Below are 16,247 nucleotides of genomic sequence, written 5' to 3'. Positions count from 1 at the left end.
TCTTTGGTTTTCTTCATTCTTCCTTGCTCCAGACAAGGTGGAACCAGTGGAGTATCTTAGATGGCCGCTCACAGGCTTTTAAGACCCCAGATGCTCGGTACTCACCAAAGCAGAATGTAGACCTTTTTTTATAACTATATTATGCCGATTGAGCTACATGTTCCCCGAGATCATGGTCCCCACAGCACTCAGCCCAGTAATTTGGTCCCGCAGGGAGTTTGGGTGTGACTATAGAACTTCCATGACCTTGCCTTGGACAAGTTGTGTGGCTTCCCCAGACACGTAAATCAATATTTGCTGAAGGAATGCATGGATCTAGGAGGGTCTGTTGAATAAATGGCAGTTATTTTTGTTAGTTTGGTTGCTGTAATAGAGGTCTGAAAAGTATTGTCCGTGATCAAAACGGAGAGTGATAGGTTACGCTTGAGAGAGGACTATAGAATAGGTCAGGGGAGTGGAACATCAGAGGCTTCACAGGGCAGGTGACCGATGAGTTGGGCCAAAATGCCAAAGTAGAAGGGGGAAGGGTACTTCAGGGGGACAGGATCCCATTTTCTAACGAGGCACGTTGTTTGAAAGTGTGAATCACAAATGTCATTTTAGGTAGGCAAAATTCAAGGAGCTGTAAAATCAAATTTTTGCTATGATTGAGTTGTTCTACTAACACTTCAGATTTTGTACTAATTATGAACCTCACATTCAGAAAAATTTCAATTAGCAGAATGCCTGGGGAATGGCATATTCTGATTAATGAAAAAACTCTTTAAGGTTCAGTTCTAACCAAAAGCTTGCTGAAATATATTAGCACATTTTCTCGCCTTCATAAGTACAGTATTTCAAGAGCATACTAAGGATGGTCTTCATTTTATAGGGATGTAGATGTTGGATTAGAAAAGCTCATTCAAGAGCTTTTTTAAAAAGCACGTGCCCACACACTGCATTCTTCACTTAGTACTTTTTGGAAAGAGGGGACAACAGACAGAAAAATATTAAACATTCAACTAGTCTTATTTTACATTTAAGAACAGGGGACGAGAAATGAATACCCATTTACTGGCCGTGTGGTTTGGTAACTTCTATGCGCTTGTTTCCAAGTCAGTATTATCCGTTCATAGAAAATTCTCAGTAAATAGAAGCTATTTTTTTACTTTTCTGCCTTCAAGTGTGCTTAGTCTGCAGTTTGAACCCACCAGCTGCTCTGCAGGAGAAAGATGTGGCAGTCTGCTTCCGTAAAGATTACAGCCTTGGACACCCTATGGGGCAGTTCTACTCTGTCTTATAGGGTTGCTATGAGTCGGAATCGATTTGATGGCAACACATTTAGTAAGACCGTGTAAGCATCTAGATAGAGCACATGAGCTTATCAGCCTGCTTCAGCATCTGCCCTGGGAGCTGTGAAGGACGCATTGGTTTATTTATGAATCCCGCTTGAAAGACCTTGTCAACTGATTTATGAAGACAGCCCAGACAAGGTCACGGGAAAGGCTCGAGGCAGAGGAGTGGGCTCACTTGAGTATCAGATGGAATGCAGCTTTGCTGGACTCGGAAGCCTGGAGAACTCTGACACACAGGTTCCCCCTCAAGCAGAGTGCCTGGGTTCCCTGATGAACTCGGCACACCTGTTCCCCGCAGGTGTGCCTCTGGGCAGGACCCAGAGATGAGACCTCAGTGAGAAGATGGGGGGCAGGGCCGGGGTTGCCTCCAGAGTGTGGGAAGAGCTGTCTGTGCCTCTGGCCACCCTCTCCCACCTGGTAGGTGAAGCCCCAGGGCTCCACAGGGCACGCTGGGCTGTTAGTGAAATTCGGGTCCAGAAAGGAGGTGCCCAGCAGTGTCAGAATTGATGCTTCTGCAGGAGATAGGGCCCAGGCATGTCCTCCCCACCACACCCCATGCCATTTCCACCCGATCAGATGCACGGCTTCTACCTGACATTTTCAGGGCTATGGCTTACATTTCCCTGGGTGCTGTTTCTAGAAAAGGGAGCTGTGGAAAGACCTGGCTCACAGGCGTTCACCTTCAGGGTCGGGAAAGAGGAGCAGGTGTGAACCCTTGTCAGGCTGCCAATGACCAGCTGTAGCAGTGGCTCAGTTTTAGGGCTTAGTTTTGGCGGAGGCTGGGTGTCATGGATTGAGTTGTGTCCCCCAAAAATATGTGTATCAATTTGGCTAGGCCATGATTCCCAGTATTGTGTGATTGTCCACCATTTTGTCATCTGATGTGATTTCCCTATGTGTTGTAAATTCTATCTCTGTGAAGTTAATTAGGCAGGATTAGTGGCAGTTATGTTAACGAGGCAGGACTCAATCTACAAGATTAGATTGTGTTTTAAGCCAATCTCTTTTGAGATATAAAAGAAAGAAGGGAGCAGAGAGACATGGGGGACCTCATACCACCAAGAAACAAGAGCCAAGAGAATAGCATGTCCTTTGGACCCGGGGTCCCTGTGCTGAGGAGCTCCTCAACTGGGGAAGATGGATGACAAAGACCTTTCCCCAGAGCTGACAGAGACAGAAAGCCTTCCCCTGGAGCTGGCACCCTGGATTCAGACTTCTAGCTTCCTAAACTGTGAGAGAATAAATTTGTCTTTGTTAAAGCCATCCACTTCTGGTATTTCTGTTATAGCAGCACTAGATGACTAAGATACCAGGTGAGCCCTGGAGGGTGGGGAAATGCCAAAGTGGACGAGGGTACAAGGGCATCTGCTCCACCCAGGAGGTCGTGTGAACCAGGGCCAGGATATGAGGAGTGAAGTGCACAGAAAGCGCTGTCACTCAGGTCACCCTCCCACTTTTTTTAACTGTCAGGCTCTGACACCGAGTGTCTTTATTAATATTAAAATACAGTAGTGATGAGAGTTGAAAATAGTCTGAGCGCCTTTCCCAGGGTTTAACCGTTTGCTTTTTGCTTTATCTAAATTTACCATGCCCTCCACTAAGGCCGTGGTATTTCTGATTGAGAAAGCAATGGGGATTAAGACATTAGCGAGGGCAGTAATTTTCTTTGCTCTGAAGTTTTCCTTAATACAGCCGCTCCTGCTTCCTTGATTGCTGTTTTCATGGTATATCTTTTCCATCCTTTTATTTTCAACATGTCTACATTATATTTGAAATGGGTTTCTCGAAGACAGCATGTAGTTGGGTCTTGTTTTTTAATCCACTCTGCCAATCTCTGTCTTTAAGTGGTGTATTTAAGCTATTTACATTTAATGTCATTATTGACATGTTAGGGCTTAAGTCTCCCATTTTATTTTTTTGTTTTCTTTGTTGTCTGTTTCATGCTTTCCTGTGGGTTACTTGAACAATTTTTTTACAATTTCATTCTTATGTATTTATAATCTCTCTGTATAGCTTTTTTAGTGGTTGCTATAGGTATTACGGAGCCCTGGTGGCACAGCGGTTAAGGGCTCAGCCGCTAACCAAAAAGTTGGCAGTTTGAATCTACCAGCCGCTCCTTGGAAGCCCTATGGGGCAGTTCTGCTCTGTCCTATAGGGTTGCTATGAGTTAGAATCGACTCGATGGCAATGAGTTTTTTATTTTTATTTTTATAGGTATTACATTATATACACATAACTTAGCACAGCCAACTGGTGTCTTCATTTACCAGTTTGAATGAAATGTAGAAACCTTATCTCCTTTTACATCCCTTTACCTTCCCCTGTTTATATAATTGTCTTAAATATTTCCTCTACATAAATTTAGAACCACATCTGACAGTGTTAGCATTTTAATTCAACCATCAAACATAATTTAGAAAACTCATTTCTCTTTATGGCTGAATAATATCCCATTGTATGTATCTACCACATTTTGTTTATCCGTCATCTGTTGATGGACGTTTGGGCTGTTTCCACCTTTTGGCAATTGTGAGTAGTGCCGATATTAATGAACCTCGGTGTACAGGTTTCTGTTTGAGTTCCTGCTTTCAATTCTTTTGGGTCTACATCTCAACGTGGAATTGCTGGGTCATGTGGTAATTTTGAGCAACATTTTAAGAATCCTAAGATAAAGTACCTGTATAAATCAGTTCTCACCCCGCAGTGAATGTCTTGTCTAAAAGGACCGATGGCACAAAAATGAAATGAAGAGATCTGAAAAAAGAGGCACAGGCTGAAGGTCAAAGTAGAGATTTATCCTTGCATCAGAATGTATTAGATCTTGCAGTTTGCATCTGCAAAGAACGTAGCAACATTCACTGGCATGATAATCAGAGCAAGATCAACTTATAAATGTAATAACAGAAAATATGAGCGCGGAAACTAACACATACATATAAAGATTGCACATAAATTAAACACAACTTAGTTAAACAACAAAAAGTATCAGTAATCATACATTTAAAAAAAAATATAACATGGACATGTCTCCAAATGCTGAAACGCAGGGGTCAGGCTCATTTTAAAAAGTTTTTAAAAACACATAAAAATACCTCTTCAAACATGGGTGTGCATTCGCCTCCATCGAGCACGTGGAAACAAACAGTAGGGAAGGTCACACGGTGACCGGTAAGCAGGTCGATCGGAACGGGCATCTTCCAATCGCTATTTGGCATTTTAACGCATGCAACATAGAAAAACTCGAAAGTTTTGGTATGTACAGTGGGCTTTCTTTGACCGAAGGGCAGAGACTGGTAGACTTTCTGGGCTGCACAGAGAAGAAGCTGAGCCCCCGAGTTACGCACCTGCTCTTTGAACTGGGGCAGCCTTGCCAGAGGCTTCTTGTTCGTTGCTGTTTGTTGCAACCCCATGTGTGCAGAGTAGAACCGCTCCCTAGGGTTTTCCAGGCTGGGCTCTTTTGAAAGCAGATCTCCAGGCCTTACTTCCGAGGTGCCTCTGGGTAAGTTCGAACTGCCAACCATTCAGTTGGTAGTCCAGCACTTAACTCTTTGTGCCACCCAGAGACTCCTCTGGCAGAGGCTGCAAGGCTGCAATACTGGCCCTGCAAGGGGAGGTGCTGCCTCCGATGGGGAGGAAGTTCTGCATCCACAGACCCTGGCTTCCCCTTTGGGAGGGGGCGGAACTGAGTGCCAGGACCCCTGCAGCAGGCACCTGGGGATGACCAAGGGGCAGGGAACACACACCTGGAGACACTTTCCTGAGGACACTCCTGAGAAGGTCTGCCTTAAAGGGACTTCTTGATACAAGAGATGCAAGTCAGTCCATCAAAGGACCTAAACGGTTCCAGGTAAGGGCTCCTAAATGTGGACCAAGATCCATGCCCCTCGGATTTGACTTTGAAATCGCAAACAAATGGCTAATGTCACGTCACCTTCATCAGAACAAGCCGGCTCTGGTTCTCGGCCTTGTGGACTGAATGAAAGCGCATTTCCCTTCCTCCCCTTGAGTCAAAGAAAGGCTTCTGGGTTTGGGACTTGAACAGTGAAAGCAAATGGCAGCCACTGCTGCATCTCCCTGAGCACCCTCCATTTTCCCTTCCATCAGAACCCATAATCAGGGCTCAGAGGGGTTAGGGGGTGCATCACAGAGGGCAGCCCAGGGGTGTGGCTGGTGGTGATGTTGGCGTCACCAAGTGTGCTTGGCTGGGTGCCTCCTCTCGCCCGCGGGTGGGGCTTGGCAGGAGCGGGGAGAAGCTTGCTCCCCGTGATACTGTTAGTAAGATAACCACCTACCCTGGGGTGCATCTGCACACACTAGAAACGAAGAGGGGCTGACACTGCAATAGGAGGGCGTACTCAGTCATCAGTGAATATGTCAAGTAAGGCCTTTCTATCGCTCTTGAAAAGCAAAAAATGTACCAAAAAATTGCACATGTTAAATGCTTTTAGTAAGTTTGACCAAATGTCTTCTATTTTTTTCCTTTTTTGTATTGTGCTTATCTGCTAGGTACCTAATGGTCATAGAAAGGTAACTGTTATCACATTACACATTTCGGCACTCGTTTTCCCCCTTTTTTGCCCCATCAGCCAGTCGCGTCTGGCAGTGGGTCCAGTCCTATCCAGGGTCAAAGGTCTCAGTAGTATTTCCATCCAAAAATAAGTTAACTTCTAGATTAAGGATTTCTCTCTCTTTTATTAAATATTGTGCGCTGGGTATTAAAAACCTATATAAATCTAAATAGATTTTAAGATTTTGTTTTTCCCTTACAAACAATCTTAGTTTTCTACAAGAGATTTTTAAATACCAAAATGCTTCTCAGAAAATTTACAGTCTAATTGCTTGTGGTCACCCGATTGTTTCTTCCCGAACCTAAGCTCCTTGCTTCTGTGTGTCAAACGTCCGGCTTTATCCGAACGTTTGGGATGGGAGACGGTTTTGGTTGAGCCTACAGACATAGCTGAGGACCGCAGAGGTGGCTGTGGCAGAACAGCACGGCAGAGGGGTGCTGTGGGTTTGAGTCTCAGAGGGCTATCTGAGGCCACAGACAGAGGGGCGGGCAGCAAGTGGTGCTGGGGAAGGCAGCCAGGATGGCGGCTTTGCTGTCCCCAAGGCCATGGGCAAACCGGACCACCTGGCATTTGGGTGTCTTCTCACCTAGTTAAGATTGCACACACACGGCCTTGAATAAGTACATTTTAAATATCACTGTACAGCCACACACTTCGCTAATGCCTTTTAGACCTGCACTCATGCTGTAAAGTCCTCTTTGATCTTTAAAATGGAAAAATAAATCACCAGGGCCAAAACTGGCAGCTTTAGAAAATTCCCTGTGTATGTTGGATCTTCACAAACAGCCAACAGCTTGCCTTCCCCTCCAAAAAGAAAAAATGCTGCTGCTCAGGGTTGGACAATCAGTGTTAGGACATTGAATTTTCAGCTGATTTCTGAGTCCTCGACTGTTTTCTCAGTGACGAACTTTGGGTATAGAATCTTGCATTAAGATTGCCAACATTTCAAAGTGCCGAACGTGTGAAACTGAATGATATGAATCTAATGAAAAAATGGGAATATTTACTGACATTAGCAGAGATATATATTTATGGGATATTATTTGACCTAAACACATGATTCCAATTTTTAAAAAGGGTATTTACAATTTAATGGTTGCTTAGCTAGTGGTCTGTAAAGCTTAACAAAATATGTACAAAGAAATTAGGAAGAATATTAATGTCAACTGTGAAATAAATTAACATGATCTTTACAAATATACTGACCATTAAATTAAAAAATATTTTAAGGCAGAATCTTCATTTGAAATTAGCATAATCAGAAAATATATCAATAAAATCTTGTACCACTTTGTAGCAGAATTCATACTGTTCCTGAAAAAGAAAAAAAGAATGCATTAAAGTGACATTAAAAAAAAATCTTTGATTAACTTAGGAAAAACATGAACAAAACAGACATAAAAGGTCTAATTATTAAAATACCGTATGCCTTTATGCACATTAGCTCCATCAGTTATCAGGCACCTGAGAAGGTCCAAACAAAGCTGTCTTCCTACCTAGAAAATGTCAGCGTTTGGTTTCAACTTAGCTTGGCACATTTTAGAACCCAAATCAAAAAACTCGTTGCTGTCGAGTCCATTCTGACTTACAGCAACCTTCTAGGCCAGAGTGGAACTGCCCCATAGAGTTTCCAAGGAGCAGTTGGTGGATTCAAACTGCTGACCTTTTGGTTAGCAGCGAGCTCTTAACCACTGCACCACGGCTTTGTGAAATGTCTTTAGCATTCATATTTAAACTGGAAAGCAACTAGTTTTGAACTGGGGGGGAAAAAAAGATCAGAGTACTAACTTTGTCAGATAAACTTCATAATGTAACAAAAAAGTAATCTATAAAAGTTAAGTAAAATGAAAATCTAGATTATTTTTAAGTCTAAATTTACAAATGAGATATAAACTTTACTAGGATTCAAAAGAATAGTGCCTTACATTTTACCAGGCATTACGTTATTAAAACACTTTCAAGCGTTATTTAACTGTGGTTCTCCCAGCCACCCTGTGAGGTAGGTAGGACCAGGGGTGGGTTAGTGGACTCATGGGGACCAGCTGGGCGGTGCCTATGGGAAGAAATGAAAGAGATGAAGAAAGTGAGACCTGCCAAACCTTTCTTGAAGAACCTACTGTATTTGGAAAACCAAAAGGAGAAAAAAACCCACTACCCACTGCCATGTCAGTTCTGACCCATAGTGACCCCGTAGGGTTTCTGAGGCTGCAAATCTCTACGGAAGCAGACTGCCACATCTTTCTCCCACAGAGCCACTGGTGGTTTTGAACCACCAACCTTTGGGTTAGTAGTCGATCGCTTTAATCACTGAGCCACCAGGGCTCCAAAACTCTGTGGGTATAAAGTCGGTGGGCAGGGGAAGGACGACAAAGGTTTGAGTTACAACAGAAGGCAGCTAGCCTGTCTGTCAGGTAAAAGGGTCAGGTTAATTGCAGACTCTGGTAGTTGGTCCAGTAGGACATGTGAGTGTGGGGCCCGCAGTGCAGGCTGGGGAATCGGAAGCCCCAGCACCCTCCCACTCTGCTTTTCCAACACATAGGGTTCAACCTCTTCTCTAAATACACATTGAACAAGCATCTAAAGGTGTTCCGGTTGAAAGATGCCAAATACTGCCCACCCGGCCCTTTCACAGTCTCAGTCTGACCAAGCAGGGATGGAGCTTGGTGGTGATGGCAGTCCTATTTGGCATTTTAATGGATGCAACATAGAAAAACTTGAAAATTTTGATATGTACAATCAGTGGTGTCACTAGGGTTGACATCACCCAGTGTGGTAACTCCTGGTGTCACCCCTCTCCCCCCATGGACCTCCTGTTCCAGACCATACAGAATGCTTAGTAATGTTTATTATCAATTTTAATCATAGAATAATATGTGATATAGTTGTAAATTGTTTAAATGTAATATTTCTGATTATATGAATACTAGAACAAAACTGTTTTGTAAAGCCTTTCTACGTTGAATTACAACACTTAGTTACAATATTATTACTAACTGAGCGGAAGCCTTTTTTGACTTTACTCCTCCTTTTCCTTTAATTACTACTTTATTTATGTTGTTGGTAGGTGCTGTTGAGTTGGTTCCGACTCATAGCGACCCCGTGTACGACAGAACGAAACGCTGCCCGGTCCTGGGCCGTCCTCACAATCGTTGTTATGCTTGAGCCCATTGTTGGAGCCACTGTGTCAATCCATCTTGTTGATATAGGTTCACAAATACTAATTACCACAATATTATAGCTAAAACATCAGAAAATTTGACAAAATCAGCAACTGTAAAAACACCAGCATCAATGAAAACAACAGCACGTGCTTGTAGCGTGTGCAGACAAAACCACGTGATTCCAAGTGTCATTGTAATTGGGTAATAATGGCAGCTCTGACTGGAGCGAGTTAGAAGGTTCAGAAAGTAAATCAGTAAAGAGTTTTAGCCTTGTAGGTATATTGATACATATAAGCTGGGCTTACAAGTATTGGTGGAGAATATTAAACATACCATGGACTGCCAAAAGAATGAGCAAATCTGTCTTAGAAGTACAACCAGAATGGTCCTTAGAAGCAAGGATGACGAGACTTTGTCTCACATACTTTGGACATGTCATCAGGAGGGATCAGTCCCTGGAGAAGGACATCATGCTTGGTAAAGTAGAGGGTCATCAGAAAATAGGAAGACCCTCAGTGACATGGATCGACACAGTGGCTGCAACAATGGGCTCAAGCATAACAACAGTTGTGAGGATGGCGCAGGTCTGGGCAGTGTTTCCTTCTGTTGTACACGGGGTCGCTGTGAGTCGGAACTGACTCAACAGCACCTAACAACAACAACCTGGGCTTATGAAAAATGTTTTTGTTGTTGTAACTAACTACAGGGATATTTTTATGAAAAATAAATTTCTGCTGAAACACTGCACAAAAATTTTATAGACAGTCATTTTTGGTGTCACCTCCTCTGACGGTGGGTGTCACCTGGTGCAGTCCACACCCCCGCATCCCTCAGTGACGCCACTGTGTACAGTGGGCTTTCTTTGACTGAAGGCGAAGGCCTGGTAGACTTTCGGGGCTGCACAGAGAAGAAGCTGATCCCCCAAGTCATGCACCTGGTATTTGAACTGCGGCAGCCTCGGCAGAGGCTTGTTGTCATTAGTTGCTGTCGCGTTGATTCTGACTCATGGTGACCCTGTGTGTTGTGAAGTAGAACTGCTCCGTAGTGTTTTCAAGGCTGTGACCTTTCAGAAACAGATCACCAGACCTTACTTCTGAGGTGCCTCTGGTTGGGTCTGAACTGCCAACCCTTCAGTTAGTGGTTCAGTGCTTAACCACTTGCTCCACCCAGAGTAAGATAAGGCACACCGGAAACTTTGGTGCTGAGATCACACGGGAAGCTTTTGGGAGAGCCAAGAGCAGACTTTAGGAGTTCTCACTTCCAGCCATGAGGTCACCATGAGACAAAGTCGACTCGATGGCAACTGTCTTTTTGTTGGTGGTTTAAGGCGCAGCCTGGACAACTGGACGTGAACCCTCCCCGGGGAGTAAGTGCAGCCAGGGCTGGGAACCCCACTAGGCCAAGCAGGCTTCCCAGCCCCTGGGAGGCAAGCCAGCCCTCGGCTCAGGGGGTCCTCTGGTTGTCGTGCTGAGATGGGAGGTGGGTGGAGGGCTCTCCCACCTTTCTGTGCAGTGTCAGCATGGAGGACGAAGCAGGTAAGGAGGACGTATCCTAAAACAGGAAGCTTTGGGGAACATGGAAGTGCACCTGCTGGTTTAGAAGAAGCCATTACCGAGTTTGGTGAGAAGGTATTTCTTCCAAAAACCCGAAAAGAGTGCAGGTTTCCAGCACACAGTGAAAGAATGTGTAGGATAATGGTGCTCTACATGGGTTCTTTAAGCCCCTGGAGTGTATCCTGAGATTGAGACCAGCCAAGGAAAACAGTCCAAATGGAGCGGTGTAACACAGAACATGATGAGTCCCGGGATTTTAAATGCTAGTGCTGCTTCTGCACGTTCTAACACTATGCTTTTAAGCGCACACCGGGATCCGGTACGATAGTGCACTTGGACTCGGAAGCTGCTATCAGCAGTGCCTCATTCCAGGGTCTTAGTAATCAAAAGTCAGACACAAGCCCTTTGTCCTTCCTCCTGCCCTGAGAGCAGACCCGAGCCAGAGACCCGCGGAAGGAAGGAGGTCTGCAAAGCTTTCGTGTACAAAGTTCCCAGTAGCTCTCTTCCTTGGGAGCTTTACCTCTGCCCTCTCCATGTTCTGGAGTTCCTTTAATGAAACGTACATCAAATACAACATAAAACAATTCTCGGCTCTTCTGGAAACAGCCTCGTCGTTCAGTTTCTTACCAGGGTTTGCACCATATGTGGCCTCTGAAGTCGTAAACTCTTCACAGCTTGAAACACATCTAAGAGCCCCTCGGCTTTGACTCGTTCCAGAATGTTGCTGAGTGCAATGAAGGTACCCGTTCGCCCAGCTCCGGCACTGTGGGGAGAAAGCGCTTCTTGCAGATAACCCAGCTTGGAGATGGCCCTGAGAAGCGGCTGCCCACCCCTACGCATCGCTATGGAGGCAACGGTCACCAAAAACTGGGTAGGTCTTCATGACCGTTTATGTGTGGCCTGGCCTCTGAACAAGATGAAGCCAACATAAAGTTCCTAAACCACTAATTAACCGTAAACCAAAAAAACACGAAAACCCCAAAACACGTTGCCGCTGAGTCAATTCCGACTCATAGTAACCTTATAGGACTGAGTAGAACTGCCCCATAGGGTTTCCAAGGGGCGCCTGGTAAATTTGGACTGCTGACCTTTTGGTTAGCAGCCGAGCTCTTACCCACTGCGCCCCCAGGACTCCTAATTAACAGCGGATGGATATTTCATGAACGGAATTGGGGCGCCTGATTAACAGCGGATGGATATTTCATGAACGGAATCGGGGCCCCTAATTAACAGCGGATGGCTATTTCATGAACGGAATCGGGGCCCCTTATTAACAGCGGATGGATATTTCATGAACGGGATCGGGACCAGGTGCAAGTGTTTTAAGCTACTGTGTGGTCATTCTCCCTTGTGCAGTCCAGTGGTTCTCAAAGTGGGGTTCCTGGACCAATGGCATCAGCATCCCTAGGAACTTGTTAGAAACGCAAGCGCTCCCGGTACACGTCTTGTGTGCTGTGGAGTCGACTCCGACTCATAGTGACCCCATGTGACAGAGCAGAACTTCTCCATAGGGTTTCCTAGGCTGTAATCTTTACAGAAGCAGATTGCCAGATCTTTGTACTGCGGAGCCGCTGGGTGGGTCCCAACCGCTAACCTTTCGGTTAGCAGCTCAGTGTTTAACCACTGCGTCACTAAGGCTCCTTGGTACAGGTCTCGGGAGGGGTAATGCTCGCACCAGCTGGGGTTGCTGTGCTAGGGGCGCCCTGCTGAAACGGGTGGTGCCAAAAGGCAGGGTTTAGGGGATGTTAAGACAGTGTGATTGCCAGGGAAAGTGGGACAGATGACACTCCTGCAGTCAATGGGGTCAGCTCCGTTTGAGATGATTGTTTTCCTCAAACTGGAAAAGCCCCACAAGATCAGAGCCCAGGCCCTCCTGGGGAGTCCCAGCGAGCTCCGGGAGGAGGGGTTGGCCGGCCTCCTGCAGGCACGCGCCCTCTGCATCCAAGGCTGCCCTGCACCCTTGCTCGGCCTCTGGCCCTAAGGCTTCTGTCCTGCTGCGCTGACCTGCCCCAAGTTGCCTTGGACAGGTCGGACGCCCTGGGGACTGGGCGCAAATCTCGTGCACCTTGTACCTCCAGTGTCCCCGGCAAGCTAAACTCTTGGGCGGAGTTTGTGGAAGCAGAGCAAGAAGGAGCTCACTTAGAATTTGTTCTAAAAGAGGTCAGAAGGGCACCTAGCAGGGACCGAAGACCGGTGCGTGTGCGCCACCTGCTGGCTGGGCTAGGAGTGCACCCGGCGGGTCCCAAACGAGGAAAGAGTCCAAAACCCCCAAATCCGGCTCTGCTGGCTACACAGGTAGGGTGGGCGCGAGTGGGGGCAAATGACCTTCACAGAAAATCTTAGAGCAAAGTAGCACCACTCAAGAGTAAAAACACCAATTGGAACCCTTATCTCTTGCCAGTGGGAATGCAAACTGGTACAGCTGTTGTGGGAAACAATGTGGTGGTTCCTCAAAAAACTAAAATTAGAACCACCATAAAACCAAAAACACCCAAACCCGCTGCCGTGGAGTCGATTCCAACTCATAGCGACCCTATACCCTACGACCCGGCAATTCCACTCCTGGGTGTATACCCAAAAGTCTTGGAAGCAGAGACTCGAAAAGAGGCAAGTACACCCCTGTCCGCTGCGGCACTGTTTGTAATAGCTGAAAGGTGGAAACGAGCTAAATGCCCATCAACAGATGGATGACGGATAAACAAACCATGGCACATTCGTCCAGCGGAATACTACTCAGCCCGCAGGAGACGTGAAAGTCCTGATACACGCTACAGTACGGATGGAGCTTGAAGACATTATGCTGAGCAAAATAAGCCAGTCACGAAAGGACAAACGCTGTATGACATCACTTAGATACGAAGAGGAGAAAAGACAAAACAAAAATAAAAACACCAAAGGCCCTGCCTGTGGCCGCAATTCAGTCGGGCACGAAGGCCAACTCTGCCTGCACAAGGGGGAGCTCTATAGGGGATGGGGAGGGGTGTGAGGGGCCTCATCTGTGGGGGGACTGGGCGGGGGGCCTCACCTGCAGTGTATGGTGATGGGGGTCAGGGTCCTCACCTATGGGGTGGTGTGGGAGTAGGGCCGGGGGCCTCACCTGTGGGGGTGGTGTGGGAGTAGGGCCGGGGACCTCACCTATGGGGTGGTGTGGGAGTAGGGCCGGGGGCCTCACCTATGGGGTGGTGTGGGAGTAGGGCCGGGGGCCTCACCTATGGGGTGGTGTGGGAGTAGGGCCGGGGGCCTCACCTATGGGGTGGTGTGGGAGTAGGGCCGGGGGCCTCACCTATGGGGTGGTGTGGGAGTAGGGCCGGGGGCCTCACCTATGGGGTGGTGTGGGAGTAGGGCCGGGGACCTCACCTGTGGGGGTGGTGTGGGAGTAGGGCCGGGGGCCTCACCTGTGGGGTTGGTATGGGAGTAGGGCCGAGGACCTCACCTGTTGGGGAGACTGGGCCAGGGACCTCACCTGTGGTGCACAGTGATGGGGGGCAGGGGCCTCACCTATGGGGGTACTGGGCTGGGGGCCTCACCTGCAGTGCACGGTGATGGGGTGGTTGCCCGTCTGCTGCTGCTGCTTCTGCACGGCCGCGATGAGGTCGATCATGCCCTTGCCCTCTGCGGGGATCCCCACCTCGGGCCAGCCGTGGAAGTGGAACTGGCGCACCACGCGGCTCTGGTCCTCCTGCCGACTCAGTGGCTGCAGGTGGACAGGTGTGTCAGCCCCACCTACCGCCCTCCTGGACTCGGGATGTGACCCACCCCCTGTCCCAAGGCCCCTGGCTGGCTTCAGCTGTGCCCACCCGCTCACCCTGACCCTGCACTCCCAGTTTGCTGGCCTCCTCCTGAATGGGGACCAGGACAGCAAAGTGCCTGTCTGTCTACGGGGGTGGGGACCAGGACAGCAGAGGCCCTGCCTGCCCATCTATGGGTAGGGGGGACCAGGAGAGCAGAGGCCCTGCCTGTCTATGGGATCCAGCAGTGTTGCTCTAGAGAAGGGGCAGCTGCTTGTTCTTGGGGAGCCAGGTCCCCTATTATCGTCAGAGGCTTGGGCTGAACGGTCACTGAGCCAGCAGCACTGGACGGCTCTGCTATTGGCATGGGGAGAACAGGCCTGGGTGCTGGGCTTTGCTGTACGGACCTTCTAGAGCTGAGACAAGGCCAGGACCCATAGGGTCATTTTCCTCAGTGTTTACCTGGAGAGCTTCTATTCCTTCCCAAGTCAGCACCGTGATGCCGGCCACGCTCAGGACCGGAGGGAAAGGTGGATGCTGGGGATCTGAGAAGGCTGCCTGGAGGGTGCTGGCGGGGTCCCTGTGCTTCCTTCCCCCTGTATCCCATTCCTGGCTGACTGCATTTCTCCCAGCGGGCACTGGGGGCAGGAAGCCCAGCGGGGTGCCTCTCAGAGTGGCCCCTCTGCCCCACCACTGCAGCAAGGACCAGGTGACCATGGGGGTCCTTCCACTACCTTATGGGGATCTGCCACTTGGCAACGTGGCTCCCCATGAAAACACCGACCTCTCGTGATGAAGTGGGACTCAGGGAAAGGAGGAGGGGCACGGCAGGCTTGGGGCCACGTTCTGTACAAGGCCTGGCAGAGCCCTGTGACAGGTGCAGCTGGCCCCATCTGCAAGAGTGGAAAGAGCTCTGGCAACACTACCTGGCTGGAGGTGACCAGGAAGTCTCTCATGCTGATGGCCTCAGACAGGGTGTCGCTCTTGAGCTCGATGGTTATTTCTCCGTGGGTAACGGAGCCCTCTGCTGGCCAGTACTGGTAGCATTTTTCCTTGGAGGCAAAATTACAATTTTAAGTCCGGTAGTAAAATAATGTGCGGTTAGCAACTTTGACTCTATGATGCAGAACTGCTCTGAAACCATTGAACGTATTTCATGTGACCAAGAAAATAACATCTGGGTACAAATATGAAGGCCTATTCACGCCTGTTGACCAAGGGGACAGAATCAAGAGTCCAGAAATTGACATGCGTGTGTATACAGAACTTCGATGCATGCAAGGTTTCATATAAGAAAGGACAGAAATTAACATGCGCGTGTATACGGAACTTTGATGCATGCAGAGTTTCATGTCCAAAAGGACAGACTGTTCAACCCATGGAGCTGGAAAGACTGGTTTTCTGTGACTGGTTTTCTGTATGGGGAAAATGAAGTGGACCTGTAACTCACACACTACTGGGGCCGCTCTGAAGGTCCCCAAGCCTCCTGGAGGTGGGCAGTGCCCACTGCAGTACCAGGGGTAGTGAGCTTGTCCCTGAATAAAAATCAACCCACGTGGGTTAAGACTTAAGGTCCAAAACCAAGCTCATCCTCAGAAGGCCTTCACCTTGGGGTACAGAAGAACTTGCTAAACAAGATGTAAGAAGAGCTGAGGATGACATAAAAGATGGAAATACCAGACTATGTGAACACGAACTTCTCTCCATCAAAAGGCATCACTATAGGAGTGAAAGACAGGCCATAGCCTGGGATGAGATGTTTGCAGTCTATCAAATTGACCAAGGATTAGTACCAAGAGTATGTAAAAAAAAAAAAAAACCCAAACCCATTGCCATCAAGTTGATTCCGACTCATAGCGACCCTACAGGACAGAGTAGAACTGCCCCATAGGGTTTCCAAGGA

The 16,247-nt window shown here is 47.8% G+C and overlaps 2 protein-coding genes across 6 annotated transcripts in view; one reads left to right on the top strand and one right to left on the bottom strand.

Annotated features, from left to right (window-relative positions):
- Positions 1-2,045, top strand: part of MKI67 (marker of proliferation Ki-67) — a 36,856-nt gene extending 34,811 nt beyond the window's left edge. Inside the window, exon 15 of the mRNA XM_023729886.1 lies at positions 1,911-2,045. Within this exon, the coding sequence (XP_023585654.1) occupies positions 1,911-2,045 (135 nt within the window). The remainder of the gene's footprint in view (positions 1-1,910) is intronic.
- Positions 2,046-2,558: 513 nt separating this feature from the next.
- PTPRE (protein tyrosine phosphatase receptor type E) overlaps positions 2,559-16,247 on the bottom strand; it is a 112,516-nt gene continuing 98,827 nt past the window's right edge. For 3 of the 5 annotated variants that reach the window (XM_023730056.1, XM_023730059.1, XM_023730060.1), the window contains 4 exons: positions 15,271-15,396; positions 14,144-14,310; positions 11,244-11,379; positions 5,815-7,216 (listed from right to left, as the gene is read on the bottom strand). In XM_023730056.1, coding sequence (XP_023585824.1) covers positions 7,142-7,216; positions 11,244-11,379; positions 14,144-14,310; positions 15,271-15,396 — 504 coding nt within the window. In that variant the 3' untranslated portion in view covers positions 5,815-7,141. Of the gene's footprint in view, positions 4,169-5,814; positions 7,217-11,243; positions 11,380-14,143; positions 14,311-15,270; positions 15,397-16,247 lie in introns of those variants that run through there. The other 2 variants (XM_023730058.1, XM_023730057.1) reach the window with 2 other exon arrangements.

Source organism: Trichechus manatus, unplaced genomic scaffold, assembly GCF_000243295.1.
Source record: "Trichechus manatus latirostris isolate Lorelei unplaced genomic scaffold, TriManLat1.0 scaffold00031, whole genome shotgun sequence".
In the NCBI taxonomy this organism is placed as follows: domain Eukaryota; kingdom Metazoa; phylum Chordata; class Mammalia; order Sirenia; family Trichechidae; genus Trichechus; species Trichechus manatus.
Note: the sequence above shows the minus strand (reverse complement) of the source record. Positions and strands in the feature narration are given on the sequence as shown.